The 24176-nt window shown below is 37.9% G+C and overlaps 1 protein-coding gene across 2 annotated transcripts in view; it reads right to left on the bottom strand.

Moving 5' to 3' along the window:
* Rps6ka5 (ribosomal protein S6 kinase A5) overlaps positions 1 to 24176 on the bottom strand; it is a 188271-nt gene that overhangs the window by 97865 nt on the left and 66230 nt on the right. For both annotated transcript variants that reach the window (XM_076848025.2, XM_076848026.2), the window contains exon 3: positions 8421 to 8639. In XM_076848025.2, the coding sequence (XP_076704140.1) occupies positions 8421 to 8639 (219 nt within the window). The remainder of the gene's footprint in view (positions 1 to 8420; positions 8640 to 24176) is intronic.

Here is a 24176-nt window from a genome sequence, read left to right as displayed (position 1 = left end):
CTCATTTTAATAGTAACTAATTATATACAGATATTCAACAACAGCAAATAGATTTTATTTTTATTTTTTCTTATATGGTACCTTCCCTTGGATTCAGAATAGCATGGTGTGTGTGTGTGTGTGTGTGTGTGTGTGTGTGTGTGTGTGTACGGTAGAGACTGAAGGAGGAAGAAGAAGCCTTTAAACTAGTAAATTTGTTTAAAAAAATGAATTAATGCTGAGATTTTAAACAGAAGGTCTCCATAAAATTTCTGAAGATTCTAGCAGTTCCCTCAGACAAAATTATTTGTAGAATTCTGACAATGTCTTACAGGTAAAAGGATACCTGCTTTCAGTCAAAATTACTACTTCCTAAACAGAGATTATTTATTAGATTGGTGCATTTTAAAACAAAAAGATCAAGTGTTCAAAGGCACAACTTTCTGGACCTGCACTATTAACATTGCTTGGTGAGAAGCCCTGTATTAGAGCATAAGGAAACACACTCCTCTTACTGAACAGGAAAGGCACTGTGACTTCATCAGAGTTTCAGCTCACGTCCTCTGCACGCATCTTGACTTAACATTAAACCAAGAAATCTCTCCACTGTGCTTTAGTCCACTTGCTTCTACAAGCAGATGGGGAGACTGAACTCCACCGTGATGGTGCATTCCATAAGGCTTGATATGTTACAGAACTGGAGAAACAGCCTCCGCTGCACTATTTTCCACTGAGGATGCAAAAGAAGAACCAGTGCCAGGGAGCGCTCCTCAGGCTGTCTCGCTCTTGCAATCTTTTCATGCGAGCCCGCTCGTGGGAGGGGAAATGGCAGAACTGATAGAAGAACTGCTTTCAAGGAAAGAGTATCTATCCTGCTTTCACTCTCTAAATACCTACCTGTTTCCAGTCCCAACTTTCACTGATGTCTGTCTATCTTCCAACCTTTCCATTTCCAGTTCCCTTACTTAGAACTTCTGCCACGGTTCTTAATGGTGGTGACACCTTTCTTCATTGAAATCCTTTCAAAGCTCTGAGAGTATCTATCTACAGCTTGTGAATTTTTCATATTTACTTAAAAGCCAGGAAGTTCCTTCAGTTACTGTCTGTTCTGTCATTCTAGCAACTGCAATAGAGCATGAACATTCTGTTACCATCTCAGCAAGTATTGTCACCCTTGCAATTTCTGAGATGAAACTAATACTCAAAAGTGAAACTTTAATGTTTTACATACCTCTTAATTCCTGCTGAAAGAATGACTCATGATAATAGAACTGTCAGCAAGACTGAGGTGGCATTCATTATGGAGAACAATCCTTGGCATCACCTTTATAAATAACTTTGTGACTTGCTTCTTTAATGTCTTATGAATTCTCCTGATTAATCTGACAGTTTAATACAGTCACAGATCAGCTAGTGTTTTGACAAAATCAACAGACTAGAGAACACCAGAAGAGAAGGTTTTTTACAGATTATTTTCCATATACAACTGCTTCCCACTGTTGTTGAAATAAATATGAGTTTCACATGAGACAGAAGAGATAAAAATATTTTTACATCTCTTGTTGTGACCATACACAAGTACCAAAAACCTTGTAAAGAAGATATGGTCTTTATGCTTTAAGATTTGGGAAGACAAAAAAATATAAAGGGGAGCTGGGGATGTGGCTCAAGCAGTAGAGTGCTCGCCTGGCGTGCGTGCGGCCCGGGTTCGATCCTCAGCACCACATACAAACAAAGATGTTGTGTCTGCCCAAAACTAAAATGTAAATAAAATATTTTTGAAAAAATATAAAGGAAAACTCTGTCAAATCCATAAGATGCCATTAGACACAAATTAAGACAGAGCCTTAAAACATATTAATGCTATAGAACTAAAAAATCATGAATGTGACTTACAACAGAAGGGTTTAGTTCGGGGTCAAATCTAGCCCACTGCCTTTTTGTAAATAACATTATACTGGAAACTGCCAAAACTAGTTGTTTACTCTTATCTATGGATAAAGAGACCTTGAGGCCTAAAAAGCCTAAAATATTTACCACCTGGCCCTCTACTGGTCAGAAAAAGTCCTGTCCACTAAGTAGAGGACGGAAGATAGAATAAGTGAATGGGAGGCAATCAGGATAAGGCATACCACTTCTGCCTGATACAAATGCTAGTCTTTTCCATAACTGACTACTAAGGCCAGATGCTACAGGTACACAGTTGGCAAGATAATACTTTTTTAGAAGCCTATGCCACCTAAGCAAAATTTATCCCACTGGAACAGGCCCTGAAAAGCAGTCTGTAGTGAGCCAGTAGAGTTGACTACAGCCTAGCCTAAATTTCCATCTCTCCAAAACATCTTGAAAAACAGCAAGAATGACTATAAACCTCCCTGACCTACTCCTTCAGCGAAACCAAGTGGAAAAGAAAAAAGAAAAAAAAAAAAAGGTCACATACACCAAATGGTACTCTTTGGGGTAGAGAGAGAGGGAACAGGGCAGGACAAGAGTACCGTGGGAAGATGAGAAAATCCAGGAAGGCATTAGGATTAAAAAATTAACGCACAAACTTAATAAGTCAGCGGAAGATACGGTGAAAGATCCCATTTACAAGAGCAACAGAAGAAATTCTGAGATTAACTTAACAAAACATGTGGATAGAAAAAAAAAAAACATTAAAACACCCCTCAAGATCTCAGAAGTAGTTTTAAATAAGAGAAGACATACTACATACTTGAGGAATGAGCAACATCATAAAAATATCGATTCTCGCTAAATTAATTTTTTAACTTAAAGCAATCCCAATAAAAACACCCTAACAATTTTTTTTCCCCTCCCAGAACCATACATTGGATTCTAAAGTTCACGCTGAACGGGCTGGGTGCGATGGCACACGTCTGTAATCCCAACAACTCAGGAGGCTGAGGCAGAAAGATCGCAAGTTCAAGGCCAGCAGGAACTTTGGGAGGCCCTAAGCAATTTAGTTAGATGTTATCTCAAAATAAAAAATTAATTAAATAAATAAATAAACCAACCAACCAACAAGAAGAGCCCTCCATCATGCTCTGAAAAATAACAATGAAAGACAACATGAAGAACAGGCCAAGCCTTACCAGATACTAAAGCATACTGTAAAGCCTTGGTAAATCCAAATAATATGGTACCACACTTAATCAACAACCCACATAGCACTCAAACTCAAGAAACAGATCAAAACAGCAGCACTCTGAAGTCAGAGGTGCTTTTTACCCAATAGTGTTAGGGAAACTAAGCAGCTATTTTTTAAAAAGATTTAATTGGATCCTTAATTCATGTTGCACAAAGAAAAAAATCCATCTGGATTAAAGGCCTCCATGCAAAGCATAAAACCACTTAAGTATTAAGAAGAAAAAAATCAGTGAGTTCCTTTATAAACTCAGAGGAGGTCTTTTAACTACAACTCAAAATCCAAAGCCAAAAAAAAATCCATAATCAATAAAAATAGTTTAAAAAATACATTCCACAATATAATTTTTTTTGTGTGTGTGGTGCTGGGGATTGAACCTACAGCCTTGTACATGTGAGAAAGAACTCTACCAACTGAGCTATATCCCCAGCCTATACATTTAAATTTTTGCATGGTTAAAAACATAATGAATAATGCCAAAAAATAAGTGGAAAAAGAGTAAATATTTACAATGCATACCAAAATGATTACTCTTTCTAGGGGCTCTTAGAAATTGAGAAGAAAAAAAATGGGTAAAGGGTACAAATAGGCAATATAAAAAGAGGCTCAGCAAGGGTGGGGGTGGGGCGATTGGGTGGGGGGTGAGATAGAAAAGCAAATGAAGTCTATAATGAGACAACTGCTCACCTAAGAGGCACATATCTGAAGTTTGATGATACACTGTGAGGAGGCTCTCTCAGACAGTGCTGGGGGGATTGTAAAACAGCACAACTTCGCAGGGTGCATAGGTGCACACCTGTAATCCCAGCTCCTCAGGAGGCTGAGGCAGGAGGATACCAAGTTTGAGGGCAGTCTGGGCAACTTAGCAAGACCCTGGATCAAAATAAAAAATAAGGGCTGGGGAGGTAGGTCAGTGGTAGAGCACTTGCTTATTAGCATGGGTGAAGCCCTGGGTTCAATCCCTAGTTTTGCAAAAAACAAAAAAACAGAACTCAAGAAAGAACTTTATAAATTGATATGGAGTTCATATTTTCTGTTGTATTACAAACATGTTCTATTATATTAAGATTATAAAGTGTCAAAACATCACACAGAATATTTTCTAAGGACAAAAATGTAACATTGTAATGAAAGGACCAGGCTATAATTTATGTAGTCTAATTCTTGTATTAATAACTATGAATAACTTGAAAACAGTTTTCTTCTAATTTGATATTATATATAATACACAATTTCATCTAAGGTATATTCCAGCCCAAAATGTTTAACTTCAATCTGTCAAGACTTTAGATTTAACTTCCCAATTATTAGAATTCAGCAGAAGCAAGAATAAGCTAGACGACACTACAAGGACACAACCAAGTAAATATCCCTAGATTACACAAACATGCACCTGTAGCTCCAGCACTTGAGAAGATGAGGTGGGAGGGTCACGAGAGCCCACGCGTTTGAGACCAGTCTGGGCAAAATCAGTGAGACCCCATCTCAAAAAACCAAACCAAACCAACCAACCAACCAACCAATCAAACAAAAAAACAATAGTAAAGGGCAATTCTGTGACCATTAGTGAAGTCAGAATGTGGACTTGGTGGCAGATGACCACAGATTCTTTGCAGTTCCCCTCATCAAGACGTGGACCTAGGCGGGTGGTGCTGGCAGGGAGGTTGGTGAGCTCCAGGACTTGGCCTCGGGAAGTCTTGCAGCCTCCACCTTTGCCCTCTTGGCAGTCTTCATGCCCTCAGACTGCCAGGCTGTGAGGAAGCTGCTCTACTGTCCTGGAGGGTGAGGGGCCATGAGGAGAGGTGAGGTGGCTCAGCCAACAGCCACCACCAACGGCCAGGCATGAACATAAAGGCATTGTAGCCCGTGCAGCCCAGCTGACTCTGATCACTACCTGAGTGGGCCCAGACCAAACCAGCCAGGGTCACCCTGTCCAGCCAAGCCATGGAATCATGAAAAATAAATCACTGAGCAAGTAAATTTTAGGTGATTCGTTATACCACCATAAATAATGTTTTATAACTGGGGATTGAAGGAAATGAAAATTTATTTGCTGCAAAAGGTAGACATCATTAACTGAAAAAAAACTAGTTATAAATTTAAAAAAACTAGTTATAAATTCTCATTTTGATAAACCATGTATGCACAAAGGTACACAGATAAAAATATCTAGGATATACATTAAGTAGTAACAAAGGTATATACTCAAATGCTCAAGTTATGACAGTGTTCTGTGCCAATAAACGCAAGGTAAATTGAATATATCATTATGTGGAAAATGCAATTAGTATGTCTAATGCTTGAAACATCCTAAGTTGGCAACACAGTGTGCTGTAGAGTCTGGCCTGGTGACCCCTGTGATCATGAGATTGACCACTGCCTAGCATCAAGAGAGAGAATCGAACCACATATCACTAGACCAAGAAAAGATCAAAATTCAAAATCTGAATAAGATTTGACTGGATGAATACTGCTCTCGCACCATCCTAAAGTTGAAAAATGGCAAGTCAAACCATCTTAAGTCAGGAACTATTGTAATAAGGTAAACTCTGGGTAATGAAAATATATTTTTATATTCTTATTTTTTCTTTTCTATATCTTCCGGATGTATATGTATTATCTTTGTAGTAAAAGAATATTCTTTAAAATATCATTCTTTTTAAAAAAGATCTATAATGTTTATTTGGTCATCCGACAAAAGTCAGCAGGGTCCCTGAAGAGACTACTAATTTCCTACTATCACCTCACAAAGAAGCTGGATGAAGTCAGTGATCAATAGTATCAGTTATCAATAGACAACAGGCTGCGCATATCTCCCCAATGCTCTTCTACTGAAGCCCCAAATCCTCGGTACCTCAGGATGTAACTGGATATGAAGTTACAATGAGGCTTCTAGGGAGGCATCATCACAGGAAGAGAAAACTGGGACCCAAAATGAGACACCAGGGTATGCATGCCAAGAGAGATGGCCATGTAAAGAGACGGCAGGGAGCAGCCCTGTACAAAACAAGGAACAGGCCTCAGAGGACACCAACCCTGCCGACACCTCCATCCTGGACATCAGCCTCCAGAACTGTGAGCAAATAAATCTCTGCTGTCTAAGCCACCCAGTCTGTGACATTCTGTTATGTCAGAGACTAAGTGTTAGAGCTGAATATTTGAAAAATTGACCTAATGTGTGTCAGAGCACTACAAATAATTACTAAACCATAAAAATAGTCTTTAAAAGTTCTGTTCTAAATTTCTGAAAGGTTTTCATCTTTAAAATTGAACAACTATTTTAAACATGTACAAAAAGAAACTGGTAAGTGAATCTATTAGGACAGGGCCTGTTTTCTAATGCACTGCCAGGTTAGGGAACAAACACATCACCTAGTCCATATTCCACTCTTGAGCGGCACAGAAACAGGTCTCCTTGTTTTGTTTTATATCTGTTTCTTTATGGGTCACTGACAAAGAGCAAAAATAATGAAAAGCTAACAGCTAAAAAGCAAAATGATTAAGGACTATTGCTTCTTAATCAGATACAAAGTATTTCATCTCCTTTTAAATTAAAAACATGATTTACAAAAATGACACTATTCAGAATACATAATAAAAAACATGCTGAGTACAGTTACCATACCAGAATAAAATAAGAAGGGAGAGAGGAAAGGCAAAAGAGAGAGGAAGGAGGAGGGCGAGAGGCAGACTGGGGTGCAGCCGCTGGGCAGGGTCACAGCTCCTGGGCTTACAGCTCCTGGCTCGTGTGACCTTCACATGATTTAAAGAGGGAGGCTCAAATGAGACAGTCATTTCTTAAACAGCCCTCAGTGACCTCCTAAGCCTTCCTTGGGTGAAGAACTCAAATAAACTAAGGCCCAAATTCAAGCTCAGGTATTTATTTCTATTTATTTTCCATTTGAATATCTGTTTTCATTCTGTTTTTCACTGTGAAAAAATATTTAAAGCTACTATATTAAAATGTTCTATCCCTTACAACACTGTTACTGACACTAAAAAAAATACATAACAAAAAAATCAGTCAATAACATACAGTATAGATACACACACAAGGCAGGCCAAGGGCCGTGTGTTGACTCACTGGAACAATAGGCAGGTATAACATTAACAGGGACTGTGAGAGGACAGGAGAGACTGTGCATACAGAAGATTCAAGGTTGTTAGTTGATGGTAAGCATTCCACAGGGAGCCTGAAGTATAACTTCATGGCTAAAAAAGCGAATGCAAATTTAGGCATCATCAATAAAAGTATACTTTCCAAAATGAGAACATTTAATATAATTGCTAAATTTATATAAAACCCTGTTTGCAACCACTAATAATAGAAGAACAGAGACTGTACTGTTTGGCCACAAGAAGACAGACTTTGGAAGCAGTCAGGTCTGAGTTCCAACCTTAATTTTCAACCTTACACAAAATATGTAACTTCAGGGAATGCACCTTCTAGAACTCTGATGTGCATACTGAGGGGATCCTGTGGTGTTGTGAGGGTCACTGGCACCATAAACAATTCCTATTACAGTAGACATCCAACAGACACTCAAGAAATAGCTAAAGTTTCCAGAGAAAGAGACTATGTGAAATTCCAACCTCACCACAGTTCTAGGAGGATGTGAACACACCAGAGGACCAAGTGGCAATAGTCAATGATGACAAAGCACAACGCTATAAGCACTACCATATTTCCATTTTGCTTTCAGTAGGAACAGAAAACAGTGCAGCTTTTCTGCAGAGCAGCCTGGCAACGTGTGCTGAGGACTTTTCCAAAGATCACCAACAAAGGTCCAGTTGGGAAAGGAAGACTCAGAACGTGCTGGTGGGAAGTGGGCGTGGCAGGTGGGTGGCTGCTCCCTTTATCTGCAGGCTTTCCACTAGGAAATGCAAAGCATCTCTAGGAACAGAAGTTTTCCCTTTCTTTTTAAAATTTCTTTCCTATTATTGTTCCATAAGTGTCCTCCTGACAGCCCCAATCTAGGGCTGAAATCAAGGCCCACTTTGCAACTCAGCTCCTCGAAGGGAACAGAAGCACACTGGCCAGGATGGCTCCTCCTAACGACACCACTGTTTCTTAAGATTACAACGCAACGTGGGCTTTAAGCAGCTAAACTTCTTCCCATTGGGAAGTTTCAAATCCAGAGTCATCTGTGATGTTCAAGAAATGTCCCCCAAAAGAAGAGTGACAGTGAACACACATCATTTCTTCTAAGTCTGAAGTGCTGCCCTTTGTGCAGGTTCTAACTCAAGGCCTGAGGAGAACGTTCTCATGAGAAGTGTGACAGCTGACACTTACCTAAAATGAGATGAAGCTTGGTTTCTGTCTGGAAAGCATAGTGCAGAGTCACCAAGAACGGCGACTGCCTGATGTGCTCCAGGACTTGCCGTTCTGTCCTCGTGTGCTCTGTGGTTTTGGCCTTCTGAACGATGGTTGCCTTTTTCAAAACTTTCATGGCATACAGCTTTCCAGCATCGTGGCCGCTTATTTTACGCACTAGAAATACTTTTCCATAAGCTGAAAATGAAAAGAAAAAAAGGAATTAAAATGCATTATAGGCAGACTGGTAATTTATGAAAATTTTTATTTAATGCACAAAAAATACTCTTTAAAAAGAAAAGTATCCTTGTTACTGTTTCAAACAGATCTTTAGAATTCTTCAATTTCATACCTAATAAACTTCTAGGTCTAGCACTAAGTATTACATATCTAGCCACAGCTGACAAAGTTATGCTTTTATTCTTTAAATGTTATTCTCTCTCCTCAATTTTTAGCTGTAGGAAACTAACTGTTATTATGGTCAGCTAACCACAATCCAATTCTGGAACAACTAGGGCATTTTAGACAACAGATAAAATCTCTAAGTAATATGTTTGTGTGTGTGTGTGTGTGTGTGTATATACACACACACTCTATATGTACATATACATATATATATTTGTTACTGATGTAGACAAAGGATGACAGCTCTTAATAGAATCTTATACACACACAAATCAAAGGCCCTCAAATATTCCTGCTCACTGACCCAAAAAAAACCCCCACAAAACGCCCCCCAAAAAAAACAACCTAAAGGAACATAATCTGATGTTATAAACAAAGAAGATCTCTAGAACTAATAAACATAAAAGGCCCTAAATTACAAGCAATATAAAGAGAAGCCCCTTCATATCTCTGGGCAGAAATTCATGGCTTACTGGGTCAACCAGGCCACTTTCCTAAGTAAGGGATCTTTCAGGCACAGTAAATAGGTGGTGCCACTCCTCCAGTGCAGGGGCTAGGGCCTTGCTGGGCAAAGCAGGTTTCTGCATTTATTTGCCTAGACAATAGGGGGAAGGGAGGGAGTCAGGGAAGGAAGAGGGAGGAGGAAGGACAAGTAAACAACAACAAACCTGTGGGAGAGAAGAGGGACATCCCCAATCCACCCCCCTCCAGTTAATCCTGTGAAAAATGGAAAGGTGAGCCCAATTGTGACCCAGAGCACTGCTTCCACACCCTTTCAGTCCAAACTTCCAAAATTCTATTGCCATCTACCCACTGGAACAAGAGAACTTTACAAGAAGTGCTCTGGTCCTCTGTATGCCACGCAGTTCAGTGCTTCAGGAACTAGATTAGCACTGACACATGATACACCATGGATCAAGCGCTAGACAGACTAATCCCAAGGAGAAGCAGAGCCAGGACTTGTTAGGGATGTGACTATGCCAAGTTCTGCACTAAACCCTTTCCACATACTGAGTGGCTTAATCCTCGCCACAGTCAGTGAAGCTGGTACCTTTAACAATTCTAATTCACAGATGAGAAAATGGATTCGGAATAGCTAACAAACTGGCCAAAAGACATGGGCAAGGAGTGGCAGAGCTGACTGAGAGCAAGCAGTGTGATTCCAGGGACTACCCTCCTAACCCTAGAGAATAAAAAATAATTCCTCGTGAGTGCTAGGAACCTGGATTTTAATAAAACCAGTATCATAAACATACTGCACACAGTTTGGAACAGAGAGAAAGTTGACAAAGGCTTGTGCCTTTTCTCATTGTAAATATATATGATAATTGTAGATTGAGACCTCAGAAAGGTGGAAGTGAACAAAATAGGAAATGACAACTTTTAGAACCTAGCAAATCAATTTAAGTATGAAAGTGAAAAAAGTATCTCTATCCAGACGCAAAGAAAGAAAGCTGGAAAATACTCTCATGATGTGTACTATACTTCTCAACAAAGGAAGCTACTACATAATCTAGAGAGAAAGCAAAGTCCTCTAAGCGGCTGTGGAGCTATGCGGGGTACCACTGGACCTCCCAGAGTCCAGTCTCCAGAGCTACAGTACTCAGAACTCACAGAGTCCATCCACCCTCTCAAAAATGGCTGCTCTGTGTCTTCCACCCTTCACATTTGTTCTTCAGTACAGGTGTTGACATGTGACTGACTGATTACTGGGTGTCAGCACCTAACAACAGAGTACTCAGCAGCCAGTTTAGATATATAGTAACTCATTCCATTCTTAGACCATCCCTAAAGGTGGTGGGACAATGACATCCATCTCAAAGATGAAGAAACTAAAGTGAGGAAGATGGGCCCACTTGCCCAAGATGGCACCTGCCATTGAGCCTGCCTCCTGAGTGCCTGCAGGAAAGTCACAGTCCAGGTGAGGTATTCTAGCAGTGGGATGGATACACTAGCGACTACTTTTAGGACAAGAAAGTTTTGCAAAGTAGCCTCATCTTATTGAAGGGGGCTCTGAATTTACAAAATGTTCTTCATATTGAGGCCTATTTTAAATCCTCATCTGTTTGTCCTTCCCCACACTCTGGACTTACAAAAAAAAAGAATACTGACCCTTCTTCCATAAGATCATTTAAAAGTGTTTTTAAAAACTATCATGTCATCTCCTTACTCCTTATGCCAATCTCAAAGTAATAAGATTTTAAAACCTCTCGCCATTAGGAGGTTCACTGATGTGTTTTATGGGTGCATAAATTTTCTTTTATTTGGATTCTTCCCTACTCCTTTGAAAATTCTATTTTATTCCAAATAAGCATGAGGTAGTACAGATTGTTAATGACAATTTTTCAAACAATACAAAATCATCCTATTGCCATGTGTTTCAGTAAGCTTTTCTATCGCTTTGACCAAAAGACCTGAGAAGAACAATGTAGAGGAGGAAAAGTTTATTTGAGGCTCATGGTCTTAGTCTACAGACGGCAATTTCATTGCTCTGGGCCCAAGGTGAGGCAGAACATCAGGGCAGAAGGGCATGGTGAAGGAAAGCATCTCCGGACTTGGCCACCAGGAAGCAGAGAGAGCTCTGTTCATCAGGGACAAATCATATATCCCAGAGGTATGCTCAGAGTAACCTACCTCCTCCAACCACACCCCATATGCCTACAGTTACTACCTAGTTAATCCATTCAAGTCAATTAATGCAGTGATTAGGTTAAGGTTTTCATAACCCCAGCATTTGACCTCTAAACTTCCTTATTTCTCATAGCTGAGCTTTTAGGGGACATTCAAATCTAAACTATAACACCATGTTTCACTCCACAAAGTCTAACAATATATAGTTATCCTCCTTGCCATTTGATGATGTCCAGAAATTTCCCAATAATTCAAATTAAAGACCACATCTCCATTCAACACAATTATATTCATCTATCAGAAAATTTCAGGGGTGGGGGAGGGACAGTGAAATTCCCAATTCCTCAGTTTTTATTTTAAGAATTGCCATGATTAACACTAAAGCTACAGTACTGCTGTCACAACGCAACTGTGAGTGAATGCTTATGTCAATAAAATTCAGATGCCTTAAAACATTCCCAACAACCAGAATTTCACACAAGATACTTGGGAGCAGGCTGCATAGCTAAAACATAGTGGCCTCCAAACAGACTTGTTTCTGAAGCACCCATAAGGCTGCTTATCATGCTGCCAAGGGGAAGAAAACACAGCAATCATTGAAGAGGCCTTGAAGAACATTCCTCATCTGTTTAAGCTTGTTTGCAGGTTGAAGTAGAGAGAGAAAGTGAAACAGTCCTATTGAACAATGCCAGCCTTTCCAGAACTGCCTACATGTCTTTTAATATTGTAAGAGACCACCAAAACTGGAATTGGTGGCAATATTATTTCATTTAATTCCTTTTTGTTTGCAGCTAGATGACTGACTGCTTTAAGTGCTGTCAACTGCTAGCTTTTGTTCATTACATGTATGCTGATGTTATTACATAATCCAATATTGAAAACATGTTTTAGAAACTGCAAAGGCTACTGATGGTGAAAATTCTTTTGGCCAAGAATAAGATAAACAGCATTTCCTGCTTGGATGGATCCCCAACAGAGATGCTTGGAAGCACATCTGGGTTTGCTACTTGGGGTGAAGAGACTGGCTTCGTCCCTTAGTGTGACTCTAATTTCTGCATCCACATGCAATGGTATCAAATGCTGTACTAGAAATCTTCACAGAGGACTGGGGTTGTAGCTCAGCGGTAGAGTGCTCACCTCCCATGTGGAAGGCACTGGGTTTGATCCTCAGCACAACATAAAAATAAAATAAAGGTTATTGTGTCCATTTACAACTAAAAAAAATATTTTAAAAAAAGAAATCTTCACAGAAGTCTTGTCTATTGCTGTGACGGTAACCAACTTCATTAGAACTGGGGCATTTTCAAGATACTTGGTCCAGAGCAAAAGAGGATATGGAATTCACTAGTCTTGCAGCTCTTAACTGAACTTGAGTAGAGTTCTACTTATTTTGAGATTGAGAGAAAGTACATTCTAAGAAAAAAATAACAGAAGGGATCACTTCCTGTCTTAGCTTAAAAGACATCTGTGACCCTGAATAAGATAAATCTTTCAATTCAAGGCCTTACAGACACCATTTTGGATGCTGTCAAAAACTTTTTAGCCAAGTAGCCATTTCAGAATATATAATTATATCAAGGAAACTATATAAATTTCCCCAGACACTGTAGATATGCAAGTTACTCTGTTCAAACTGAAGTGTGGATTTGTGATTCTGTTCTTCTTGGTGAAAACTGTACAATATTGACAATCTTTGCTGATGACCCTAGTGGTTTGGAGTAACGTGAAGAGATTTCTGGTTCCCTGGAGTAGTACTCTTCTTGGTTTGCTTTTTCAAATGTGGGACTCTTATTCCATTTTTCACGAATATCATTATGAATTAACTTTTTAGCAGTTTTTGCCATTATAACAGCTAAAACTCATTAAAATAAAGCAAGACATTTGTGCTGCCATGCCAAATAACAAAACCAAATTTCAACTTCTTTTTTAAGCCAAGCAAAAACAGTCTTTTGCTAAAATTTACTTTGAGTACAATTAAGCTAATCTCTTCCATTTTATTCCAAAAATTTAAATCAAAAATGTTCAGGAAGTAGCCTTTAACATTTGCATTAAAATGATAATGAGGTCAATTTGTTAAAAACTATTTTTACAAACTGTCTATAAAAGCAATCAATTTACAGTGTAAGATAATTAAACACATGTAAAACTTCATAATTATACATGTTCACCTTCATTATTCTGGAGCAAGCAGTCATGGTCCAAAAAGGTGAAGAAACATTGTTCAGAAGGCCCTGGTTTACATCCTTAAGAATGCTCAAGTTGGGTGCAGTGGTGCATGCCTGTAATCCCAGAGGCTCAGGAGGCTGAGACAGGAGGATCGCGAGTTCAAAGCCAGCCTCAGCAAAAAAAAAAAAAAAAGTGAGGCACTAAGCAACTCAGCGAGATCCTGTCTCTAAATTAAAAAAAAAAAAAAAAAAATACAAAGTAGGGCTAGGGATGGGCTCAGTGGTCAAGTGCCCCTGAGTTCAATTCCCGTACCCCACCTCCCACAAAAAAAAAAAAAAAAAAAAAGTGCTCAACTTATATACAGTGCTCTCACTAGGATCCAAATGGCACATCCATCCTGAGACCACTGCCTTCTGTCACTTAAACTTTTATTAATGCTGCTTTAAAATGTATGCACTGTGTGTGTGTGTGTGTGTGTGTGTGAGTACGTATACTGCTTACTAGTCACATCATACTCTGGATTCATATCAAATTTATGACATAAACTATTTCACTTGACATAAACTACTGTTTTAAAGGGGGAAAAAATTTCACTTGACATAAACTACTGCTTTAAAGGGAGGGAAAAAAAGCCAGCAGAAATCACTCCCCTTCCCTCTGAAACACCCTGGCTGCACACGGAAGGCCTCCAGTGAGTTAGTGCACCACGTGCTCCTGCCCTCTTGCTTTGCACTAGTCACTGATACTTATTGTCCTCCAGGCTTATGCTTCTTGTATGAGTTATTCTTATTACATAATGTAATTAGATATTACATAAGCCAATAAAATGTGAATGTGAAAGAAAAGAGAATAATGAGGTTGAATGCTTTGAAAGGATTAGATAAAAGCAAGACACTTAAAAGAAAGGAACTGTTGAAAAATTAGGTGTGGGTGAAACAACTATAAAAGGCTAAGAGGGAAAATTTTGGAAATCTTTTTCTACTCAGATTGCTTCAAATGTGTCTAGTTCTCACTCCACTGAAAAGAATCTGAAACTCTTAATTTTAAAGGGTGCCTTACAAGTGTGGTTTGTGTAAAACAACCACTGTTAATGAATGTATTCTCAAAGTCTTAAGCCTACATCCAAAGATTGGCAAGGAATGTATATTTGTACATTAAGTAAAAAAAAATAACATTCTAAAAATACATATCTATCCTTTTTGAAATGATTCTCACTTGAATCCACTTTCTTTGATTAACCTCAAGTATCTATTGTGTCACTTGAGAGAATTTCTACTAACTACAGCTGAATGCACCCTTCTCGACCTTCCAGATGATCAGCATCTTATTAAACAGACCATACTCATCCATCTTTCTAGCTATGAGTCCCAGCTTGCTCTCATTTTCAATCTGATAAACATGTCTTTTGTGCTGTCATCTAACTTGATAAAAAAATACACACCTTCTAGTTCAAAAAACCTGTTTTCCTATTGTTCTCATCATAAATAGCATCCTTAACCTAAGTTTCTCAATTACCTGGCTTCTTCCTCTCTTTCCATGTCCCCACCATATCCTCAGCTAACTCCTTCAGACCTCTGTTCTGACATCCTTTCCTGATTTCCCATCTAGGATAATTCTCCCTGTTTTAGGCTTTTATACCTCTGGACTCCTCTATCATAGAAATAATCAGGAATGATATTTTATATTTATTTGTGGGATTGTTTTATCATCTAACTTACAGTAGGCTATGAATTTCACAAAATCATTGACTATGTCTGATTTTACTCACTTTGTATCATTAGCAAGTAATTCTGGAGGCTGGTAAAAACTCAAATGTTGAAGGCATGAAAAAAAATAATAAGCAGGCTAAGAAACAAGTAAAGATTAGGGAAAGAGCTGTATGCAGTAATCCCCTCCTCTCAGCCCATGATTTTGACCTAAGGTCTAAGCTGGGTCTTTAGTAAAAGAATCTAGCAATTCAGATCCACAGTGTTGAGCCACAGGTGGCTCATTCTCTTTTGGGGAGGAACAATGGACTGGCATGAAGAAATCCCTTCTAATTTTGGTATTTAATCTGTCTTGGCTATCTTCCCTGGTTAAAGTGAACTTAGGAAACCTAGCTACCACCATTTTAGAACAGGAAAATATCTTAACATAGTGACATCTATATACAGTCACTGCTTTGTAATCTGCCATAACTGTGTAAGAACTATTTATAATGCCTGGCCACATCCCTTCCTCACATGTAATTTAACTTGGGGAAGGATGTTCATCTTCCCCACGCGTGAAGGGCCCTAGTTCCCAGCTGACAACTGACCTGCCTGCCCACAGAACCTCATTAACCTCACAGAAATGCCAGATATGGAACCAAGCAAGAAATATACTCTGGGTACTCTAAATTTCACTTGCTATGTCGTTAAAAATTGGCATCCTTGTTGGATAGTTTCAAGCCTGTCTCACCTACAAGGGAGGTGACACTGGAGTAGTACATATCAATGCCCAGAAAACCGCCACTGAGCAGGTTTATTTTAGCATTACAGCAGCACAGTCTGTATGAAAAAACAAACACACAGAGTTCCATGTGAAACTGACCATAATATTATACGTCTGAAGACTCAGTGAAACATCTGACTACACTTCATAATCGAAAAGAACACTTATTGTGATTCTGGGAAATTCTCTAAAATTTACCCTCTGTTAAGCCAGATCAACCAAAGCACCTCACCTGGACAAATGCAGTAGCAAAATTCTACTCAGAAAGACTTTAAGGAAACTGAAATTTAATTTTCTGTGTGTCACCTTTTAAAGAAACTATATAAAAAAGAAAATTATGTGTTTTCAAGAATATCTGGTTTTGGATCAAAGATAATAGCCTCATGATATTATTTAATGCCCATGATACAGCAGCTATTCAAGAACTTATTAAAAGTCTCTATACAACTCATGCTTTTTTCAAACAATGGGATGAGATCCATTAGTAGATGATTTAGTGGGCCCAACAAGCATTTTCAAAAACATTTAAACAGAATTGAATACACTAAACGTTTTCACTAAACCTCTGTTTCCTCTTTCTACACACATATACATACATATGTATACATGAACGTGAACAAATTAAGCACATGGGAGTGAACAAATTAAGCACATGGGAGGAAGAAATAGGGGGCAGTATAGAACAATGATGAAAAATAGAGAGTTGGGTTGTATCTCAGTGGTTGAGGTTTTGCCTAGCACACACATGGCTTGGGTCCAACCCTCAAAGTGCTACAAAACAATCAAATAAACTCTGGTATCAGATTGCATGGGTTTAAATCCTAGATATGTTATTTACTAACTCTGTGACCTTGGGCAAAATATTTAATATATCTACATCTAAATTTTCTTACTGGGGATAGTAACAGCTTCTAAATGATATGGTTTGAGAATCAAATAAGTTAACATAAGCATCTAGAATAGGGCCTGGCCAATGACAAACACTAATTAAATATTAGTGAAAAAAAATGTGCATTTGTGGGTTGGGATTGTAGCTCAATGGTAGAGCGCTTGCCAACCATGTGTGAGACACTGGGTTCGATTCTCAGCACCACATATGAATAAAATAAACTGGTATTTATAAATATACCTACACTGAGTTGCAATAAAAAACCTAATTCTTGCTATGGGTAATAGTCAAAAGTGCTTGAAAGCCACCATTCTAGATGAGTTTACACAGCCCTCACAAACAAATTATACAGGCTAAAAAGTTTTCTCTCTTACCTAAACTCTTGGTAACCTAGAGTTAAATTCAAGACTCAATTACAATGTCTACCTCACCCAGATGTCTGTAAGACCTACTGCACCTCCCTTCAATATGGATTCCTTCCTTCTTTCCTTCTTTACCTCCCTCTTTCTCTTTCCTTTCCCTCCCTCCCTCTCTGCTTTCCAATTCTCTTTTTTTTGCTATCTTTCTGTTTTTGAAATATGTCAGCTTCAAAACACATTAAAAATAAAATGCACATGATTTTACCTATTTATCAAACAGAGGCAGTGATTCCTAAATTACCTTATAAAAGAAATATTAATTGCACACTAGGGCTAGGGATGTAACTCAGTGGTAGAGCATTTGGTAGCCTGCATCATTGGATTGATCCCTAAAACCACTACCAAAAAAAAAAAAATCCTTTAATTGCACCCTTGTATCTATGAAAAGTATTTTCATATTTTAACAATATTTCAATAATTTTCAAGTAAAAAATGAAGAATTTATACTATTTAATATATTTAAAGTTATTGTCAGGCTTTATAAAATCGTAAAAATAAAATTTCTAAGTTTTTTTAAAAAAGAAGTCTCAATTATTTATCCCTGAAAGTTTGGAGATGTCTTTTTGGTCATCACTGGTAGACTGAGGATTTTATAGCTTCTTAAAAAGAAAGAGACTTATTTCATAAATATTTATATAGGTATGCATGTACAAACATACGTATTTATATAATACATAAATATAAGTGAACATAAATATGTGTACACACATATATAGTAATTTATTCAAACATATGCATACATATATATATTATATGTACACATACACTACTAGTCTGGAGTGATCTATCACATCCTATGGAAATAAGGCTACAAATACATTGTTTACATAAATGCATACACACAAATATAAACAAATATATATTTCTAGATAAACATAGACAACAAAATATATTGATACATAACCATATAAATATATAAAAATATAAATAAGTAAAAAGCATGATTAAAGATAGTTTTTAGAAAAAACTATGAATTCACAAGATGCTTGATAAAATAAACTGATGCCAAAAGTAAAGACACATAAAAGCACAGGAAATTACAGGCAATAATTTTTCTGAAGGAGGCTGAGGTAGTCCATTTGTTTTAGACAAAAACACTCATATCCTCTTTAGATAAGAGATGCATAATAAAAGTGCCATTATTCTAGATTTAATTCAATTTTGGTTTTTAAATTAACCAGAACCATCCTGACTCACTAGCTTAATCTGTTTAATGGTCAAAAACGATTATATGTCGAATCAGGAACACAAATGAGTACATTTTCTCATGGATGGTGACAGCTTCTGAACAAAGACTTGACATGTAAGAAGGTTAAAACAAAAACAGTTAAGGAACTAACTACCCAGCAATTCCATTTACACATACTGCATTAGCTAGAATAATTAAAGACAAATTTCACAGTACTCTTTCTTCTAGTACTTTTTAAGTTTCAGAGAAAGCTGAGACTACACATTAAACCAGCTTGCAGTTACGTGTGTATGCTGCTGTGGCTGACTCCCGAGTACCTCCACATGGAGGACCTGTAAGATTCACAGGCTGTTTCTTACCCTTGATCCCAAGCGACTTGAAAAACAAACAGTTATGGTTTAGCCGAGAAGAGAAAAGTTGCAAAGAAACCATGTCTTACTGTGAGGTCTAAACTAAGGAGATAATTATCCACAGATGCTTATTTTAAAAAAATACACACAAAAAAAGGAATCAAAGAAGACCAAGACGCACATTCATAAATCATTCTACATCTTAACAAACCAGTTATTTGCCAAACTAGACGGTCATGTCTTCACTGCAGCAGTCCGTGACCACCTAAGCGGATGCTGGTAGTGCTAGTACCCTGCCCGAGCCCTTCTCTAGATTGATGCGCCTACACCCCAGCTGCCAGGAGGGCCAATGGCCCATGGCGGCTTCCTTCCCTGGAAAAGGGCCTAAAGTAGACGGGATCCACCTCCCCTGGAAGGTTAGATGCCACCATTGCCTACCTCACCTCCACTCAAGCAGCCTGTGGCCAGTGACTATATAAATATATAACAAATATTTTTATTAAATATTTTATCCAAAAAAATATATATATATATTTTTGGACACAAAAGTCCTGCTTCCTGACTCTTGCCCCAAACTTCCATGGATTCAGGCTGAAGTTAACCCCAGCTCAGACCACTCTGGCTTTGGCTCTTCCCCTACCTATCCCACCTCCCTTTCTCTCATTCTCCTGCAGTCAGTCACAAGAATCCAAATCCCTGCCCTCTGATTCTAGCAAATATGACCTAATACAACAACAATAACAAAAATTATATTTATACTTGGGAGACAATATCAATACCTTCATACAGAATCATCTTTTGAATATGACATAAACAACACAAGTATCTAACTTCTAGAATTTATAGAAACATTGTAGGTTTACATTGAAGCACGAGCAAGTGGGTATACACAGATGTAAAATTATAAATTTTCTGAATGACAATTTTGACAATTTAATGAACATATGCTTTCAAACGTACTTTTTAAATAGGAATACTTTCCAAACAAAAGAGTAAAATGACAAATGATGACTAAGTCTTCATACTATTTAAAAGTCTTTTACATGACTCAGCCAAAGTTTTTTCCCATCATCTCACCAAAAAGTGGCAGTATTTAAGTTGCCTAGGACAATTCCTAGCACCCTCTAGTGGAAAATTACTCAGAAGAAACAAATCTGAAAAGTCTATTAAGTAGTTTCTGGTCTTATGCCTAGATCTTTGATCCATTTTAGGCTGATGTTTGTACAGGGTGAGAGGCAGGGATGTACTTGCATTCTTCAGCATACAGACATCCAGTTTTCCCAGCACCATGTGCTAATTAGGATGGCTTCTCTATGTATGTCTTTGGCACCTAGGTCAAGAACTGGATGATTATAGCTGTATGGGATTCTGCCTGTCTTCTATTCCATTGATCTATGTGTTGTTTTTTAAGTCAGTGCCATGCTGGTTTGGTTACTATGACTCTACACTATAATTTGAAGCTGGTCATTGTGATACTTGCAGCATTCCTCAGCATTCGGGATTGCTTTGGCTATTTTAGGTCTTTCATTCTTACCTATGTGCCAATATAGGCACAAACAATCATCTATTGATAGGATTCCAATAGAAAGTAATATCAAGAATTGATAAATGGGATAGTATCCAATTAAAAAGCTTCTGCACAACAAAGGAAACAGCATGAAAAGATGCCTGCAGAACAGAAGAAAGTCTCTGTCAACTACTCTTCTGACAGAGGATTAGTATCCAAAGTAAATAAAGAACTCAAAAAACTCAACACCAAAAAAACAAATAACCCATTCAATAAATGGGCTAATGAACTGAATACACACTTCTTAGAAGAAGAACAAGTGGCTGACAATTATATGAAAAAATGTTCAACATCTTTAGCCATCGGGGAAATCCAAATCTAAACTACTCTAAGAATCCATCTCTGGCTAGAATGGCAATCATCAAGAATAAAAATAACAATGCTGGTAAGAATGTGAGGGAAAAGGGAACTCTTATACACTGTTGGTGATGATGTAAATTAGTACAACTACTAAGGAAAACAATATAGAGGTTCCTCAAAAAGCTAAAAATAGAACTATAAGATGACCTAACCATAACACTTCTTGGTATTTATCTAAGAATTAAAGTTGGCATTTTTTTAAAACTTTTTTTTTAGTTCTAAGTGAGCAAAATACCTTTATTATTTTTTTTAATGTGGTGCTGAGGATTGAACCCACTGCCTCACAAGTACAAGGCAAGAGCTCTACCCCTGAGCTACATTGCAGTCCCAAAGTTGGCATTCTTTAGAGTTAAGCATACCCGTTTTGATCACATCACAATTCACAGTGGCCACGTTATGGAATCAGCCTAGGTATCCATCAACAAATGACTAGATACATAAAATATGATACACATACACAATGGAGTCTTATTTGGCCACAAAGAAGAATGAAATCATGTTGTTTGCAGGAAAATGGATGGAACTGGAAAGTATCATGTTAGGCAAATAAGCCAGACTCAAAGTTAATTATCAAATGATTTCTCTCATATGTGGAAGCTAACGGGGAAAAAAGGACATCATAAAAGCAAAAAGAAGACTATTAGGGTGGAGGAAAGAGATCAGAGAGGGGAAGGGCAAGGGCAAAGGGAGGTACTGGGAGGGAAACTGAATTATGTTATATGCATGTGTAAATATGCCATGATGTGGGTTTCATCATGGTATATTTATACACCAATATAAAAATCTGCTGAAAAAAAAGATTTATTAAACAAACAAAAAAGACTTCCCTGCTGGGAGCTTTTTTTTTTTTTTTTTTTTAATACCAAAGTCTGAGACCAATGTGTAAAGACACACCACAGACTACATTACAAGGAGGACACTCAAGGCAGAAATAAGCAGCCCAGGAAGAATCTCTACTGGATAAATCAGCATTTCCACAGAAAAATTTGCAAGATCTGTTGTTGATTAGATGAAAAAAATCCATGTAAGTAAAAAGTGAGCTTCTTAAGAGGACCCAGGGACCAATGTAGGCACAGACGATACTGCTTATTAGACACTCCTGTAGGCGCAGCAGTTTAGAGTTCTACACTTGCCAGCCCTCAGTCCAAGGTTTATAAACTCAGAAGTAATTCTACACTAATGAAGACCAGACCTCAACTTTCAATTCGTGAGTTTATATGTAATGTGTCTTTTTAAAAATACTCACTAGTCTATCCCCACCACCCGAAACAGCAAGTGCCTCCCAATAAACACATGTGAATAATGAATTCTGAGAGAAATGGGAATGAATTGAAAGGTCTTACACAGAAAAGTGACATGATGAAATCTGCACTTCAGAAAGACTGCTCTAGTTGTGATGCATGGTTAGCAAGGTCCAGCCTGAAAGCAGGAAGACCTCTGGAGGTCATTGTTCCTAGTGCTAGACTTATTTTAGGCTTTACAATTAAACACTGATGAAGAAATGATACTCAATTCTACAGTAAGCTAATCTGAGAACTCAGTAATGTACTATATCAGCTCTTTTAGAAGCTGTGTTACTTTCCCTTTCAGCTTCCATAAAAATAGCTAAAATGTATATTTTAGCTTTTTCGCCAATGTGACCAAAAGACCTAACAAGAACAATTAGAGGAAGAAAAGTTTAGTTTGGAACGCATAGTTTCAGAGGTCTCAGTCCATAGATGGCTGACTCCATTCCTCAGGGCCCAAATGAGGCAGAACCTTATTGTGGAAGTGTGTGGTTGAGGAAAGTCTCTCAGGACATGATAATCAGGAAGCACAGAGTTCTCTCACCAAGAACAAAATATATATACCCCAAAGGCATGCCCCTAGTGACCCACCTCCTCCAGTCACATGTTACCTGCCTAAAGCTAAGACCCAGTTAATCCTCATCAGAGATGAATGCACTGATTAGGTTCAGGCTCTGATAACCCAATCATTTCACCTTTAAGCTTTCTTGCACTGTCTCACATATGAGCTTTTGGGGGACACCTCACATCTAAATCACAACAGTATAGTATTTACTATGTGTCAAGAAAGCTAAACATTTTATTACTCATTTTATGCAAACCTTACAGTAAGACTATTTACCTATAATACACTAAGATTGTTCCAAACCTAAAATGGTTGAGTACTTAAGAGAAAAAAACAAAGAATAAGAAATACAATCTTTTAATTTGATGTTACTTTTAAGGTAACAGTCAAATCGACTTCTTAAAAATGCTAATAAAATTTCAACTACCAATCCCTCACTTAAATGATTTTTTTCAGTTTTTATTAGAAATATCACATTAGTTGAAATTACTCCCAGAAATGCTAGCAAAGCGACTATATGAAATAACTAGCAATCTCTCCTTAGAAGTTGTAAATAACTGTGTTTTTCCAATTTATATTACACCTTTACTATGGAGTTCCCTTTTGAATAAGTAGCCAGATAGATGGTTATCTAGCAACTGGCATTTCCTATCCATTATCTCATTGATCTTATAACTACATTGAGAGATGGGTATTACTAACTTACATTGAAAGGGACCTGGGCTCACAGCATTCATATGATTTCCTCAGGGAACTCAGATAGGCAGTGATAGTGTCAGGACACAAACATGGTATTCTAAGTCACCCCCTACCCTCAAGGCTTCCACAACCAGAAGGCATCAAAATGGTGTATAAGCCAACATGACTGCATCCTCGACAGTCTCATGGCAAAACTTGTGTTTTTCTTTTTTATTATGGTAAGTCAAGATCACATCAAATCTCCAAAATACATGATCATGTATTATCAATAAAGAAAATTCAGAGGAAAAAGTAGTCTTTTAGCTGAGATCCTCAAGCTCTGCTTCATTATTAGAATTACTGATAATACAATGGGTAGATTTTAAAACTTTCCTATGGAATAAAGAGCTGTATAAGAATATTTCAATTAATGACAGATTGCAAATATGATGGTGGTCCTGTAAGGTTATAATGGAGTTGAAACATTCCTACCCTCTGGTATTTTTATATTCTATGTTTAGGCACACTTACATATGCAAATACCACTGCATTGCCTCTGCCCACAGTATTCGGTACAGCAACATATTGTTCCAGTTTGTAGCCTGGGAGCTAAGCTACACCTTTAGCCTGAGTGTGGAGTGAGCCAGCCCATCTAGGTTTATCTAAGTACACTCTATGATGTTCACACTATGACTAAATCATCTAGGGACACATTTCTTAGAACATAATCCTGCTAACAAATGGCATGACTATACTTG

This window comes from Callospermophilus lateralis, chromosome 3 (assembly GCF_048772815.1).
Source record: "Callospermophilus lateralis isolate mCalLat2 chromosome 3, mCalLat2.hap1, whole genome shotgun sequence".
Lineage (NCBI taxonomy): Eukaryota > Metazoa > Chordata > Mammalia > Rodentia > Sciuridae > Callospermophilus > Callospermophilus lateralis.
This window is presented reverse-complemented; position numbering and strand designations above follow the sequence as displayed.